The sequence below is a fragment of the Oncorhynchus kisutch genome, unplaced genomic scaffold (assembly GCF_002021735.2).
Source record: "Oncorhynchus kisutch isolate 150728-3 unplaced genomic scaffold, Okis_V2 scaffold3571, whole genome shotgun sequence".
Taxonomy (NCBI): Eukaryota; Metazoa; Chordata; class Actinopteri; order Salmoniformes; family Salmonidae; genus Oncorhynchus; species Oncorhynchus kisutch.
In genome coordinates this window covers 30,041-47,500 of record NW_022265516.1, presented here as the reverse complement: position 1 = coordinate 47,500, position 17,460 = coordinate 30,041, and the positions used below count along the sequence as shown (strand labels likewise).

Below are 17,460 nucleotides of genomic sequence, written 5' to 3'. Positions count from 1 at the left end.
TTGGGACGCAGGCCTTCCCTCCGTTGCATAGTGTTTTATACAACTGTGGCAGACGGCGAAGCTCAATCAGATCAGAATTCAACTGAGGAAATAAATAAGGACAGATAAATCATTGGATTGAGTTCATAAAACCGGGAGAACATTATATTGTGTGAGGTTTCCTTCATTAATAGGGGAAGTTCCACATGCGTCACTACACCAACGTCTGTCATGTTTTATGGTGTCAAATCTGCTGATGCTTTTCCAGTTCCTCTCTCTGTCTGTCACTCATGTCCCATGTGGACATTTATGATCCTGTGAGTGACGTGTGTCACTGCCATTTTGATCTCTCGACACATCATCAAGGAAGCACAGAGGCTAATGAGGGGATGACATGCCAACCAATTCAAATCTATAAAATAACACATTTTAAAGTGAGAGAGAGATACCATTACATAGTCCATACATATTGAAAGTGGAGGTCGTGCAGGAGCTGTGTGTGAACTGTGAACTCCATTGACTTGTCGTGCAGCAGAGCTGTGGACCAGAACACTGTGGGCCTGTTTGGTGTTAGTGTGTGAACTGTGAACTAACTGTAGACTTGGTCTTGTCATGCAGTAGCTGAGTGTAGACCAGCGCGTCCTGGGCCTGTTTGAGCTGCAGCTCCACCTTCTTCAGCTCTCTGAGCTGACGGTCCCTCTCACGCTGCTTTTGTGCCAGGTTCTCATGCACGGTCTTCCTTTCCATGATGCAGTGGCCTGTATTGATGTCCAGCATACCTCTGACAAATAGAGATATATATATACATTTGCTCAAAAATATAAAGGGAACACTAAAATAACACATCCTAGATCTGAATGAATGAAATATTCTTATTAAATACTTTTTTCTTTACATAGTTGAATGTGCTGACAACAAAATCACACAAAAATTATCAATGGAAATCAAATTTATCAACCCATGGAGGTCTGGATTTGGAGTCACACTCAAAATGAAAGTGGAAAACCACACTACAGGTTGATCCAACTTTTATGTAATGTCCTTAAAACAAGTCAAAATGAGGCTCAGTAGTGTGTGGCCTCCACGTGCCTGTATGACCTCCCTAAAACGCCTGGGCATGCTCCTGATGAGGTCTCCTGAGGGATCTCCTCCCAGACCTTGACTAAAGCATCCGCCAACTCCTGGACAGTCTGTGGTGCAACGTGGCGTTGGTGGATGGAGCGAGACATGATGTCCCAGATGTGCACAATTGGATTCAGGTCTGGGGAACGGGCGGGCCAGTCCATAGCATCAATGCCTTCCTCTTGCAGGAACTGCTGACACACTCCAGCCACATGAGGTCTAGCATTGTCTTGCATTAGGAGGAACCCAGGGCCAACCGCACCAGCATATGGTCTCACAAGTGGTCTGAGGATCTCATCTCGGTACCTAATGGCAGTCAGGCTACCTCTGGCGAGCACATGGAGGGCTGTGCGGCCCCCCCAAAAAATGCCACCCCACACCATGACTGACCCACCGCCAAACCGGTCATGCTGGACGATGTTGCAGGCAGCAGAACGTTCTCCACGGCGTCTCCAGACTCTGTCACGTCTGTCATGTGCTCAGTGTGAACCTGATTTCATCTGTGAAGAGCACAGGGCGCCAGTGGCAAATTTGCCAATCTTGGTGTTCTCTGGCAAATGCCAAACGTCCTGCACGGTGTTGGGCTGTAAGCACAACCCCCACCTGTGGACGTCGGGCCCTCATACCACCCTTGTGGAGTCTGTTTCTGACCATTTGAGCAGACATGCACATTTGTGGCCTGCTGGAGGTCATTTTGCAGGGCTCTTGCAGTGCTCCTCCTTGCACAAAGGCGGAGGTAGCGGTCCTGCTGCTGGGTTGTTGCCCTCCTATGGCCTCCTCCACGTCTCCTGATGTACTGGCCTGTCTCCTGGTAGCGCCTCCATGCTCTGGACACTACGCTAACAGACACAGCAAACCTTCTTGCCACAGCTCGCATTGATGTGCCATCCTGGATGAGCTGCACTACCTGAGCCACTTGTGTGGGTTGTAGACTCCGGCTTATGCTACCACTAGAGTGAAAGCACTGCCAGCATTCAAAAGTGAACAAAACATCAGCCAGGAAGCATAGGAACTGAGAAGTGGTCTGTGGTTATCACCTGCAGAACCACTCCTTTATTGGGGGTGTCTTGCTAATTGCCTATAATTTCCACCTGCTGTCTATTCCATTTGCACAACAGCATGTGAAATGTATTATCAATCAGTGTTGCTTCCTAAGTGGACAGTTTGATTTCACAGAAGTGTGATTGACTTGGAGTTACATTGTGTTGTTTAAGTGTTCCCTTAATTTTTTTGAGCAGTGTATATATATATATATAGAGAGAGAGAGAGAGAGAGAGAGAGAGAGAGAGAGAGAGAGAGAGAGAGAGAGAGAGAGAGAGATACAGAGAGAGACACAGAAAGAGAGAGACATACATACAGAGAGAGAGAGAAAGAGAGAGAGAGAGAGAAAGAGAGACATACAGAGAGAGAGAGAAAGAGAGAGAGACATACAGAGAGAGAGACATACAGAGAGAGAGAGAGAGAGAGAGAGAGAGAGAGAGAGAGAGAGAGAGAGAGAGAGAGAGAGAGAGAGAGAAATATAGAGAGAGAGGGAGAGAGAGAGAGAGAGAGAGAGAGAGAGAGAGAGAGAGAGAGAGAGAGAGAGAGAGAGAGAGAGAGAGAGAGAGAGAGAGAGAGAGAAAGAGAAATATAGAGAGAGGGAGAAAGAGAGAGAGAGAGAGAGAGAGACAGAGAGAGAGAGAGAGAGAGAGAGAGAGAGAGAAAGAGAGAGAGAGAGAGAGAGAGAGAACTCATAGGAAAATCCCATTATCATTGTTCCCCACAGCACTGTCCCCTTATATCTGCCAAAGCCTACATAGAACCAGTAAGATAGAGAAGCTGCATATGGTTCCCATCTCAGTCTAGTTACAGTGGAATGGGTTTTTGTGCCGTCCTTGTGCTACGGCCAGAGGGGAGAAACAGTAAAGGCCCTGCAGGACAGGTCCCAGTGGGGGGCTCTGAGAGACAGCATCTGGACTAATGGGGACAATACAACCTAATGCATCCACATCATAATCATTGAAAACCTTGTCAAAATGAATGGGGGATAATTAGAAAATGTTCTGACTCTTACTGGACACATCAAGCTCTGTCTGTTCTGTGCATTGTGTGTGTTTTTATGCATTGTTGTTTATTGTGTTGGGAACTCTTCTAAACAAGATGGTGGGAACATCACTATCCAGGGATTTACCTCACGCAATTGAATATGTTCAGGACAAGGCAGTGATACAATAAACAATGTATCAACAGTGTTATGTACAGTTGAAGTCGGAAGTTTACATACACTTAGGTTGGAGTCATTAAAACTCGTTTTTCAACCACTCCACTGTCACGCTCTGATCTGTTTCACCTGTCCTTGTGATTGTCTCCACCCCCTCCAGGTGTCGCTTATTTTCCCCAGGGTATTTATCCCTGTGTTTCCTGTCTCTCTGTGCCAGTGTATTTATCCCTGTGTTTCCTGTCTCTCTGTGCCAGGGTATTTATCCCTGTGTTTCCTGTCTCTCTGTGCCAGTGTATTTATCCCTGTGTTACCTGTCTCTCTGTGCCAGTGTATTTATCCCTGTGTTACCTGTCTCTTTGTGCCAGTGTATTTATCCCTGTGTTACCTGTCTCTTTGTGCCAGTGTATTTATCCCTGTGTTTCCTGTCTCTCTGTGCCAGTGTATTTATCCCTGTGTTACCTGTCTCTCTGTGCCAGTGTATTTATCCCTGTGTTACCTGTCTCTCTGTGCCAGTGTATTTATCCCTGTGTTACCTGTCTCTCTGTGCCATTGTATTTATCCCTGTGTTACCTGTCTCTCTGTGCCAGTGTATTTATCCCTGTGTTACCTGTCTCTCTGAGCCAGTGTATTTATCCCTGTGTTTCCTGTCTCTCTGTGCCAGGGTATTTATCCCTGTGTTTCCTGTCTCTCTGAGCCAGTGTATTTATCCCTGTGTTTCCTGTCTCTCTGTGCCAGTGTATTTATCCCTGTGTTTCCTGTCTCTTTGTGCCAGTGTATTTATCCCTGTGTTACCTGTCTCTCTGTGCCAGTGTATTTATCCCTGTGTTTCCTGTCTCTCTGTGCCAGTGTATTTATCCCTGTGTTACCTGTCTCTCTGTGCCAGTGTATTTATCCCTGTGTTACCTGTCTCTCTGTGCCAGTGTATTTATCCCTGTGTTACCTGTCTCACTGTGCCAGTGTATTTATCCCTGTGTTTCCTGTCTCTTTGTGCCAGTGTATTTATCCCTGTGTTACCTGTCTCTCTGTGCCAGTGTATTTATCCCTGTGTTTCCTGTCTCTTTGTGCCAGTGTATTTATCCCTGTGTTACCTGTCTCTCTGTGCCAGTGTATTTATCCCTGTGTTACCTGTCTCTCTGTGCCAGTGTATTTATCCCTGTGTTACCTGTCTCTCTGTGCCAGTGTATTTATCCCTGTGTTTCCTGTCTCTCTGTGCCAGTGTATTTATCCCTGTTTCCTGTCTCTCTGTGCCAGTGTATTTATCCCTGTGTTTCCTGTCTCTCTGTGCCAGTGTATTTATCCCTGTGTTACCTGTCTCTCCGTGCCAGTGTATTTATCCCTGTTTCCTGTCTCTCTGTGCCAGTGTATTTATCCCTGTTTCCTGTCTCTCTGTGCCAGTGTATTTATCCCTGTGTTTCCTGTCTCTCTGTGCCAGTGTATTTATCCCTGTGTTACCTGTCTCTCTGTGCCAGTGTATTTATCCCTGTGTTTCCTGTCTCTCTGTGCCAGTGTATTTATCCCTGTTTCCTGTCTCTCTGTGCCAGTGTATTTATCCCTCTGTTTCCTGTCTCTCTGTGCCAGTGTATTTATCCCTCTGTTTCCTGTCTCTCTGTGCCAGTGTATTTATCCCTGTGTTTCCTGTCTCTCTGTGCCACTGTATTTATCCCTGTGTTTCCTGTCTCTTTGTGCCAGTTCGTCTTGTATGTTTCCAAGTCAAGCAGCGGTTTTCCCGTTCTCCTGCTTTTTGCATTCTCCTTTTTCTAGTCCTCCCTGTTTTGACCCTTGCCTGTTCTGGACTCTGTACCCGCCTGTCTGACCATTGTGCCTGCCCTGACCTCGAGCCTGCCTGACCATTGTGCCTGCCCTGACCTCGAGCCTGTTCTGGACTCTGTACCCGCCTGCCTGACCATTGTGCCTGCCCTGACCTCGAGCCTGCCTGACCATTGTGCCTGCCCTGACCTCGAGCCTGTCTGGACTCTGTACCCGCCTGCCTGACCATTGTGCCTGCCCTGACCTCGAGCCTGTCTGACCATTGTGCCTGCCCTGACCTCGATCCTGTCTGGACTCTGTACCCACCTGCCTGACCATTGTGCCTGCCCTGACCTCGAGCCTGTCTGGACTCTGTACCCACCTGCCTGACCATTGTGCCTGCCCTGACCTCGATCCTGTCTGGACTCTGTACCCGCCTGCCTGACCATTGTGCCTGCCCTGACCTCGATCCTGTCTGGACTCTGTACCCGCCTGCCTGACCATTGTGCCTGCCCTGACCTCGAGCCTGCCTGACCATTGTGCCTGCCCTGACCTCGAGCCTGCCTGACCTGACCTCGAGCCTGCCTGACCATTGTGCCTGCCCTGACCTCGAGCCTGTCTGGACTCTGTACCCGCCTGCCTGACCATTGTGCCTGCGAGCCTGTCTGGACTCTGATCTGGTTTTGACCTTTTGCCTGTCCTCGACCATTCTCTTGCCTACCCCTTTGGATTAATAAACATTGTAAGACTCCAACCATCTGCCCTCTGTGTCTGCATTTGGGTCTCGCCTTGGTGACTCGATATCAACAAATTTCTTGTTGACAAACTATAGTTTTGGCAAGTCAGTTAGGACAGTCATTTTTCCAACAATTGTTTACAGACAGACTATTTCACTTATAATTCACTGTATCACAATTCTAGGGGGTCAGAAGATTACATACACTAAGTTGACTGTGCCTTTGAACAGTTTGGAAAATTCCAGAAAATGATGTCATGGCTTTCGAAGCTTCTGATAGGCTAATTAACATAATTTGAGTCAATTGGTGGTGTACCTGTGGATGTATTTCAAGGTCTACCTTCAAACTCAGTGCCTCTTTGCTTGACATCATGGCAAAATCAAAAGAAATAAGCCAAGACCGCAGAAAAAAAAAATGGCAGACCACCACAAGAGCAATTTCCAAATGCCTGAAGGCACCACGTTCATCTGTACAAACAATAGTACGTACGCAAGTATTAACACCATGGGACCATGCAGCCATCATACCGCGTTATGTCTACTAGAGATGAACGTACTTTGGTGCGAAAAGTGCAAATCAATCCCAGAACAACAGCAAAAGACCTTGTGAAGATGCTGGAGGAAACAGGTACAAAAGTATCTATATCCACAGTAAATCGAGTCCTATATCGACATAACCTGAAAGGCTGCTCAGCGAGGAAGAAGCCACTGCTCCAAAACCGCCATAAAAAAGCCAGACGACGGTTTGCAACTGCACATGGGGAAGAAGATCGTACATTTTGGAGAAATGTCCTCTGGTCTGATGAAACAAAAATAGAACTGTTTGGCCATAATGACCATTGTTATGTTTGGAGGAAAAAGGGGGAGGCTTGCAAGCCGAAGAACACCATTCCAACCGTGAAGCACGGGGGTGGCAGCATCATGTTGTGGGGGTGCTTTGCTGCAGGAGGGGCTGGTGCACTTCACAAAATAGATGGCATCATGAGGGAAGAAAATGATGTGGATATTTTGAAGCAACATCTCAAGACATCAGTCAGGAAGTTAAAGCTTGGTCGCAAATGGGTCTTCCAAATGGACAATGACCCCAAGCATACTTCCAAAGTTGAGGCAACATGGCTTAAGGACAACAAAGTCAAGGTATTGGAGTGGCCATCACAAAGCCCTGACCTCAATCCTATAGAAAATGTGTGGGCAGAACTGAAAAAGCGTGTGCGAGCAAGGAGGCCTACAAACCTGACTCAGTTACACCAGCTCTGTCAGGAGGAATGGGCCAAAATTCACCCAAATTATTGTGGGAAGCTGGTGGAAGGCTACCCCAAACGTTTGACCCAAGTTAAACAATTTAAAGGCAATGCTACCAAATACTAATTGAGTGTATGTAACCTTCTGACCCACTGGGAATGTGATGAAAGAAATAAAAGCTGAAATAAATAATAATTATAATAATAATTGTATTATTCTGATATTTCACATTCTTAAAATAAAGTGGTGATCCTAACTGACCTAAAACAGGATTTTTTTTACTAGGATTAAATGTCAGGAATTGTGAAAAACTGAGTTTAAATGTATCTGGCTACGGTGCATGTAAACTTCCCACTTCAACTGTATGTACTATCGCTGCATACAGATGCTGCTCTAGATACATGGACATTGTCTGCAGCCAGTCCTGTACCTCTGTCCCATCATAATGACCTCCTTCTCCTTGGTCATCTCCTGCTCTTTCTGCAGCATGCTGTGTTCCCTCTCGGCAGCCTCCAGGTGTGCCCTGCGCCCCTCCACCTGCCTCCTCACCTCCCTCTTCTCCTCCTCCAGGGAGCGACAGCGGGCCTCCGTCATCTTCTGCAGAGCCGCCACCTCAGACAGCTGCTCGTCTAGGGCCGCCTTACTTTTCTCAACCTCCCTGGCCACCACAGAGGAAGACATACATGACACCAGGCTGGTAGACTGTAGGCTTAACCCAGCGAGCAAAACAGCCTGCAAAGACGTCATTCCAGACAGTTTTGACAGAGACATTGGTCTGTAGGGTTAGCCGTTTACTCTTGGTAGGTGCCCCAAAAAACAGTGGACTGGTTCAAGGTTTACGTTGGGAGTCTCCCTTCCATGACTCATGAACATGGCCTTACTTCCTGCTTTGATAGCTACAGAGTTAGTTATGAAGGTTATGTATAGCACATCACCAATACATGAATTCATAGCCAGCCACATCTTACGTACATCTTTTTCCTGTTGATCCTCTCAATCTCCTTCCCCAACTGGCCAGGCACAGACAGAAGCTGGGCCAACTCAGCCTGGTGACACAAGACAACACGCCGTAGAGAAGGACATTATAGGAAGACTAATGAGCTCTTCTACTTCAATGGTTTTAGATAATGCCCTTCTCTATGTTGTTTTAAACACAAGACTGACCCTCTACCACTCTCTAACACCCCTCTACCACCCCTCTACCACTCTCTGCCCTCCCTCTGCCTTCCTCTGCCCTCCCTCTGCCCTCCCTCTGCCTTCCCTCTGCCCTCCCTCTACCACCCCCTGCCCACCCTCTGCCTCCCTCTGCCCTCCCTCTACCTCCCTCTGCCCTCCCTCTACCACCCCCTGCCCACCCTCTGCCTCCCTCTGCCCTCCCTCTACCACCCTCTGCCCTCCCTCTACCACCCTCTGCCCTCCCTCTACCACCCTCTGCCCTCCCTCTACCACCCTCTGCCCTCCCTCTACCTCCCTCTGCCCTCCCTCTGCCCTCCCTCTGCCTTCCCTCTGCCTTCCCTCTGCCTTCCCTCTGCCCTCCCTCTACCACCCCCTGCCCTCCCTCTGCCCTCCCTCTACCACCCCCTGCCCTCCCTCTTCCACCCCCTGCCCACCCTCTGCCTCCCTCTACCACCCCCTGCCCACCCTCTGCCTCCCTCTACCACCCCCTGCCCTCCCCTCTGCCTCCCTCTGCCCTCCCTCTGCCTCCCTCTGCCCTCCCTCTGCCTCCCTCTGCCCTCCCTCTGCCCTCACTCTGCCCTCCCTCTGCCTCCCTCTACCCTCCCTCTGCCCTCACTCTGCCTCCCTCTGCCCTCCCTCTACCACCCCCTGCCCACCCTCTGCCACCCTCTGCCACCCTCTACCACCCCCTGCCCTCCCCCTGCCCTCCCTCTACCACCCCCTGCCCTCCCTCTGCCCTCCCTCTACCACCCCCTGCCCACCCTCTGCCTCCCTCTACCACCCTCTGCCCTCCCTCTGCCTCCCTATGCCCTCCCTCTACCCTCCCTCTACCCTCACTCTGCCCTCCCTCTGCCCTCCCTATGCCCTCCCTATGCCCTCCCTCTGCCCTCTCCAACCTGTCACCTGGTTGTTTACTATGCTGTCCTTCTTGTGGTCCAGTTCTCTCTGCTCCCTGGTCATCAGTTTGTGTCTGGCCTCCATGTCCTCCAACAGGCTGTGTATCTCCTGTCTCCTCTGAGACACCTCCTTCCTCAGCTCCTCACTGCTGTCCTTCAGGGCCTTCGCACGCTTCTCCAGCTCCTGAGCACACACCAGGAGCAATGGCTTGTGGGACATACAAAATACATCAACATTGACACAAATACACATTCATGCAAGTGCAAATCATGGACACACACACAGTACTGTGCCAGCTATTTGAAGGGGATATCAAAGGTAATAGCTGGGTCGTGACTTTCCTGGGAGTCTGATTATATACATCCATGTGATTATAGTGTAGCTGTACTGGGTGTTAAAATGTAACTACTATTTAACTGTAACCAAACCAACTGTAATAACAAGTTCATTAATGTCTAATATCATTAGATCAATGATCGGGCCTCTCTTAGTGGTAGACACAGAACCATGTATGGTACCACAACCCAGTGACAACGAGGAGACTGAACCGTCAAGAAGCCAGCCTCATCAATCAAGCATTTGGACAAGGATGCCTCGCAGCAAAGACACCGTCTGTTTCTCTGTCCTCTCACTGTGTGTGTCATTTCTCTGCTTCTAAATGAGGGATCATGCTGTGGTGTATGATGGGACAGATCATGTGAATGACTATCAACGGGAGATAAATCTGTGACTGTTGCACTGAGATACTTACAACTGGTTTGGGTTGAGACTCATACTCTTTCTCCAGGCAAAGCTTCTCTTCTGTGAGACTGTAAACAGACACGGCATCATTTACAGCACGTGTCAGACTCCTTCCACGGAGGGCCGAGTGTCTGCAGGCTTTCACTCTTCACTTGTGCTTGACAGATGAATTAAGGTCACTAATGACTAAGGAACTCCCCTTTACCTGGTTGTCTAGGTCTTAATTGAAAAGGAAAACCTAAAACCCACAGACACTAGGACCTCCGTGGAACGATGTCGACACCCCTGATTTAGAGGAAGGAACAAGAGGAAGGAACTTGAACATAAATTCTCAGAAATACAGAGAAGATGAAAAAGGGACCAACGTTGACGCCAAGCTTAAGAAACAAGTGGCTGTGCAATATGCTCAAGTAACCTTGCCTCGGCCTCGGCTCAACCCCCTGACACAGTGGTGGAGGACAGACGACCAGGGTTCTACTGTAACTCAGTTGATAAAAACAGGCAGGGAAATATAGTAGCCATAATGTAGCCATACTGAAAATATGTATTGCTTTCAGAAAAGTGTTGGTCAAATTCTGAGCGTTTCTTGGCAACATCTGAGTGAAACAGTGGTTAGTCAGTGGTTGTTACTATGTGAAAGGTTCAACTGAGTTCAACTGTTGACAGGGTTCAGGTATTTAAGTCCAGCGGTAGATGTTAAATTCCTGACACTTCTAAAATATCCTCAGGGAGAAATTGCTGGGTGGATAGACAGCCCTCCAGGCTACTTGCACAGCACTTGTGTTGCTTCCTGGTCATCAGTAAATACTGCATTTGAAGCTAAAATGACTGACAGTTGAATTCCTGTTTATCTGTCTGGCTTGTGATCAAGGGCTTAACATTGCACATCTGAAGACATATCGTCCCAGTGAGCATCTGTCTGTCGTATGGAGGGTAGTTCACCAGAGGAAGAGAGGAGGCTGCCGAACGAACTGTCAGAGCTATACGCATCCACAAGATAATATACAACAAGAGACAGCCGAGTTCATTACAACATCTAGTCAGAATGCAATGTAAGCAATGGTTTTCATTTAGCCTCATATTTCAATTACTGCTGTAGGCCTTCTCATCTTAACAATAGGAACAACATTTACCCACAGATAGGAAGGTCATATCTTCAGGAATAATGTGAATATCATTTACCCACAGATAGGAAGGTCATATCTTCAGGAATAATGTGAATATCATTTACCCACAGATAGGAAGGTCATATCTTCAGGAATAATGTGAATATCATTTACCCACAGATAGGAAGGTCATATCTTCAGGAATAATGTGAATAGAATTTACCCACAGATAGGAAGGTCATATCTTCAGGAACAATGTGTATATAATTTACCCACAGATAGGAAGGTCATATCTTCAGGAACAATGTGTTCTAGGCCCCATCCCTGGTGAATCATAGTGTACGTCTCAAATGGTACCCTAATCTCTATGTAGTGCACTACTTTTGACCAGAGCCCTATGGTCCCTGGTCTAATGTAGTGCATTATATAGAGAATAGGGTGCCATTTGGGACAGCCATAGCCGTAGTCCTTGCTGATTAAATGACTGATGAAGAGACCTTTCCTTTCATGTTCTCTTTCTTGTTTTTTACACAAACATGTTTCATCAGTTGCTAAGCAATGTTCCAATGGCCTCTCCGTGGCCTTTCTAACTGTGTGTGTTGTGCAGAGAGAGGACAGCGGCGTTATTTTCCGCGCTGTGTTTCGGAGGCGTGCTTAACCTTTCGGACACAAGGACAGGAGTGTTGTTGAGAACAAGTGGAGAAGACTAGTGACACAGCTGGCTAGAGCCAGAGGCACACCTAATAATAATGAATCATTTGGTGGGTTATATTTGTCCTGTTTCATTATACGCGTGTGTGAAATGGAAATGTGTTTATTGCATATCCCCCTGAGACACCCTCAGAGACTGAGGTCACAGCCAGGGTCAGCCATTATCAACAGCAACCTTGGAGCAATTAGGGTTAAGTGCCTTGTCAAGGGCACAATGGCAGATTTTTCACTTTGTCGCTAAGGGATTGGAACTAGTGACCTTTCAGTTACTGGCCCAACGATCTTACCCCTACACTACATGCCGCACATACCACTTCCAGGACTGACTGGACTAAAATGGCTCAAGAGCTGGGCATAACCTTAACCTCAGACAGAGACAGACACAGACACAGACAGATAGACACACAGATAGATAGACACACAGACACACAGACAGATAGACACACAGACAGATAGACACACAGAGAGATAGACACACAGACACACAGACAGATAGACACACAGACAGATAAACACACAGACACACAGACAGATAGACACAAAGACAGATAGACACACAGACACACAGACAGATAGACACACAGACAGATAGACACACAGACACACACACACACACACACACACACACACACACACACACACACACACACACACACACACACACACACACACACACACACACACACACACACACACACACACACACACACACACACACAGACACACACACACACACACAGACACACACACACAGAGACACACACACACACACACACAGACAGACAGACAGACAATCTCTCTACGCTAGGCTCTAGTCAGTGTGTGTGTCCTCACCACTCTAGCTGGTAGTTCATCTGGTAGTCCCTCTCCTCTGCCTGTCGCAGGTCGTTGTGGAACTTGAGGAGCTGCTGTCTCATACGGCTGACCTCTGTCTCCGGCCCCTCAGGGAACTGCTCAGCCGTCTCCAGATCTCTCTGCTGGCGCTCCAGCTCTGCTCTGAACTGCTTGGCCTCCTGCAGCAGCCGGATCTCTGACTGCTGAGAGCTGGGGTGTGGAGATGGGAGTCACAGACAGACACAGACAGATCTCTGACTGCTGAGAGCTGGGGTGGGGAGATGGGAGTCACAGACAGACACAGACAGATCTCTGACTGCTGAGAGCTGGGGTGGGGAGATGGGAGTCACAGACAGACACAGACAGATCTCTGACTGCTGAGAGCTGGGGTGGGAAGATGGGAGTCACAGACAGATATCTGACTGCTGAGAGCTGGGGTGGGGAGATGGGAGTCACAGACAGACACAGACAGATCTCTGACTGCTGAGAGCTGGGGTGGGGAGATGGGAGTCACAGACAGACACAGACAGATCTCTGACTGCTGAGAGCTGGGGTGGGAAGATGGGAGTCACAGACAGACACAGACAGATATCTGACTGCTGAGAGCTGGGGTGGGGAGATGGGAGTCACAGACAGACACAGACAGATCTCTGACTGCTGAGAGCTGGGGTGGGGAGATGGGAGTCACAGACACAGACAGATCTCTGACTGCTGAGAGCTGGGGTGGGGAGATGGGAGTCACAGACAGACACAGACAGATCTCTGACTGCTGAGAGCTGGGGTGGGGAGATGGGAGTCACAGACAGACACAGACAGATCTCTGACTGCTAAGAGCTGGGGTGTGGAGATGGGAGTCACAGACAGACACAGACAGATCTCTGACTGCTGAGAGCTGGGGTGGGGAGATGGGAGTCACAGACAGACACAGACAGATCTCTGACTGCTAAGAGCTGGGGTGTGGAGATGGGAGTCACAGACAGACACAGACAGATCTCTGACTGCTGAGAGCTGGGGTGGGGAGATGGGAGTCACAAACAGACACAGACAGATCTCTGACTGCTGAGAGCTGGGGTGGGGTGATGGGAGTCACAGACAGACACAGGTACTTATGGGTCATATGACAGGGCAGAGATGTGGTCAGCTGGCTCAGCTCATCACCCTCAGGTAGGAGGGGAATCACACAGGTCCTAGTGGCACACAGACACAGATGCTGGTAGGGACCAGCCTCTGTCACAGACTTTCACATCAACTGGGCGTCCAAGGGTAGTTATACACTGAGTCTACAAAACAATAAGAACACCTTCCCAATATTGAGTTTCAGCCTCTTTTGCCCTCAGAACAGCCTCAATGTGTCGGGCGTGGACTCTACAAGGGGTCTAAAGAGTTCCACAGGGAGGCTGGCTCATGTTGACTCCAATGCTTCCTACAGTTGTGTCAAATTGGCTGGATGTCCTTTGGGTGGTGGACCATTCTTGATACACACAGGAAACTGTTGAAAAACCCAGTAGCGTTGCAGTTCTTAACACAAACAGGTCCTCCTGGTACCTACTACCAGACCCTGTTCAAAGGCACTTATTTTGTCTTACCCACACAGACACAATCCATGTCTCAACTGTCTCAAGGCTTAACACTCCTTCTTTTAACTGTCACCTCCCCTCCATCTACACTGATTGAAGTGGATTTAACAGGTAACATCAATGAGGGATCATATCTTTCACCTGAATTCACCTGTTCAGTCTGTCATGGAAACAATATCATGTTCATAATGTTTTTTATACTCAGGGTATACAGGTACTGATGGGTCATGTTAAACAGGTACTGATGGGTCATGTTAAACATGTACTGATGGGTCATGTTAAACATGTACTGATGGGTCATGTTAAACAGGTACTGATGGGTCATGTTAAACAGGTACTGATGGGTCATTTTAAACTGGTACTGATGGGTCATTTTAAACAGGTACTGATGGGTCATTTTAAACAGGTACTGATGGGTCATGTTAAACAGGTACTGATGGGTCATTTTAAACAGGTACTGATGGGTCATGTTAAACAGGTACTGATGGGTCAAGTTAAACAGGTACTGATGGGTCATTTTAAACAGGTACTGATGGGTCATTTTAAACAGGTACTGATGGGTCATGTTAAACATGTACTGATGGGTCATGTTAAACATGTACTGATGGGTCATGTTAAACAGGTACTGATGGGTCATTTTAAACAGGTACTGATGGGTCATTTTAAACAGGTACTGATGGGTCATGTTAAACAGGTACTGATGGGTCATTTTAAACAGGTACTGATGGGTCATGTTAAACAGGTACTGATGGGTCATTTTAAACAGGTACTGATGGGTCATGTTAAACAGGTACTGATGGGTCAAGTTAAACAGGTACTGATGGGTCATTTTAAACAGGTACTGATGGGTCATTTTAAACAGGTACTGATGGGTCATGTTAAACAGGTACTGATGGGTAATTTTAAACAGGTAATGATGGGTCATTTTAAACAGGTACTGATGGGTCATTTTAAACAGGTCAATGGGTCAATAATATGGCACAGGTCCAGTCCAGTCCTCATACAGAGTGGCTTGTGTTATCCATGTAAACATGTAAGGAGCGTCTATGGACAGGGAGAGATGAGATCACTTACCTTTTCAAGGTGTCATGGAGCAGGCTGAAACTGGCTTTGAGCTTCGCTGCTTTGGTCCCGCTGATCTTCCCAGTAGAGAACAGCTACGAGAGAACAAAATCCTTCTTTCAATAATCATCTGCCTAAAGCCGTGGACCAGAATCAGCATCTGGGAAGCCATCCATGTCTCTCCATCTGACCACAGAGCGATTAGCTCTCCTTGCACATGTCAAATAAAAGCTCAACGACACAGATTAGATGGTTCCAGTGGATGTAAACAGGTCTGTTGTTTACACACACACCCAACCCCCCCCCACCTCTCTAGTGTTTATCACCGTGCCAACGCTACAGAACATCTGTGTTTGCTTCAACTACAAAGGAACAAAAACAGAACTCCACATCCCTAAACGCAATTCAGTTGCTATTCAGCGAGAAAACTCTTTATCCAGCTGATCTTCACAGAGCCAGGCTGATGTTCACAGAGCCAGGCTGATGTTCACAGAGCCAGGCTGATGTTCACAGAGCCAGGCTGATGTTCACAGAGCCAGGCTGATGTTCACAGAGCCAGGCTGATCTTCACAGAGCCAGGCTGATCTTCACAGAGCCAGGCTGATCTTCACAGAGCCAGGCTGATCTTCACAGAGCCAGGCTGATGTTCACAGAGCCAGGCTGATCTTCACAGAGCCAGGCTGATCTTCACAGAGCCAGGCTGATTTTCACAGAGCCAGGCTGATGTTCACAGAGCCAGGCTGATCTTCACAGAGCCAGGCTGATCTTCACAGAGCCAGGCTGATCTTCACAGAGCCAGGCTGTGATGGTTGGAATGATGAAAGACACATCAAACAGCCAACACATGTGTGCATCACTGATGTTTTAGGTGATTGTCTTAGATCAGAGTGAACTACCACACTGTGAAACGTTATAATGACTTCCTCTCACCGGGGAGCTACAGCTGGCAGAAAACAACTGATACCTTTGGATGCATCTCATTAGAGTTCATCAGAGTGCTGCAGGTTTACTGGAAAACCCCATGTCTTAAAAGGAACATGGAGAATAACGAAGGTATAGAATAATGTATTGTTGATCTGGGGCTGGTTGCACACAGTCATACAGGTGTAGAGACACACATAGGACTACAGGTGTAGAGACACACATAGGACTACAGGTATAGAGACACACATAGGACTACAGGTGTAGAGACACACATAGGACTACAGGTATAGAGACACACATAGGACTACAGGTATAGAGACACACATAGGACTACAGGTATAGAGACACACATAGGACTACAGGTGTAGAGACACACATAGGACTACAGGTGTAGAGACACACATAGGACTACAGGTATAGAGACACACATAGGACTACAGGTGTAGAGACACACATAGGACTACAGGTATAGAGACACACATAGGACTACAGGTATAGAGACACACATAGGACTACAGGTATAGAGACACACATAGGACTACAGGTGTAGAGACACACATAGGACTACAGGTGTAGAGACACACATAGGACTACAGGTGTAGAGACACACATAGGGAAAAAAAATGTAAAAAAATAAAGACAGTTTCTCGTTCAGTGGCTGGGAGCCACTTAAAGGAATGGATAGTCGAAGAGTTTCAATTCACAACAACAACAAAAACAGTTACCACATCAGTTATATAGAGTTCCAGGCACTTACAATGTTCATAAGGATGAGTCATGGACAGTAAACTATTCCATAGATATGGTAGGAATAACAATAACAGTTACTTTATTCGTAAAGTCAAGTTCTTTTCCTGCAGGTGAGGAGGACTCGTTAATGTGTAGCCCGTCTGGCTCAGAGGGACAATACTTCCTGATCACAAGATGGCTGACGTTGACCCATGACCGCCACCACACAGAGCCCTGTGGCACTGCCAGTTTCAGCCTGCTACAGGATTTGAGCTGTTCTGTTTATCTTTCAGGGCTCTACAGTCATCTCACCTTTGACCCAAAACTAAGGTGTATAACGTGAGTTTCAATAGAGGGTTTGAATTGCAAATATTGCATCACTTTCAATATGACTAATCCTGAAGGAAACACCTTACTGTGGAGTAATATAGTGTGAATGACTTCCAGCCTGTGAAGAGCTATAGCCCACTTTACAGGAATCCCACAACCCACCACAAAGGCCATCAGTAGGAAAAGTGAACAACTCCTCGTGGCAGAGAGAAGATGCTCCGTATACAAATGAGCCTTTCTCAGACATTAGAGTTGTGGTGATGTCATATTCATACATTGAATCTAAAACTGTCATGGCAACGAGACCAGAGTTAAGAAGGAAAGAGACACATTGGTGTTGATCCACAG

The 17,460-nt window shown here is 47.6% G+C and overlaps 1 protein-coding gene across 1 annotated transcript in view; it reads right to left on the bottom strand.

Moving 5' to 3' along the window:
• Positions 1 to 17,460, bottom strand: part of LOC109886373 (coiled-coil domain-containing protein 146-like) — a 59,724-nt gene that overhangs the window by 28,273 nt on the left and 13,991 nt on the right. The window contains 7 exon segments of the mRNA XM_031820631.1: positions 574 to 760; positions 7,456 to 7,683; positions 7,998 to 8,071; positions 9,105 to 9,281; positions 9,850 to 9,907; positions 12,491 to 12,700; positions 15,142 to 15,224. Coding sequence (XP_031676491.1) covers positions 574 to 760; positions 7,456 to 7,683; positions 7,998 to 8,071; positions 9,105 to 9,281; positions 9,850 to 9,907; positions 12,491 to 12,700; positions 15,142 to 15,224 — 1,017 coding nt within the window.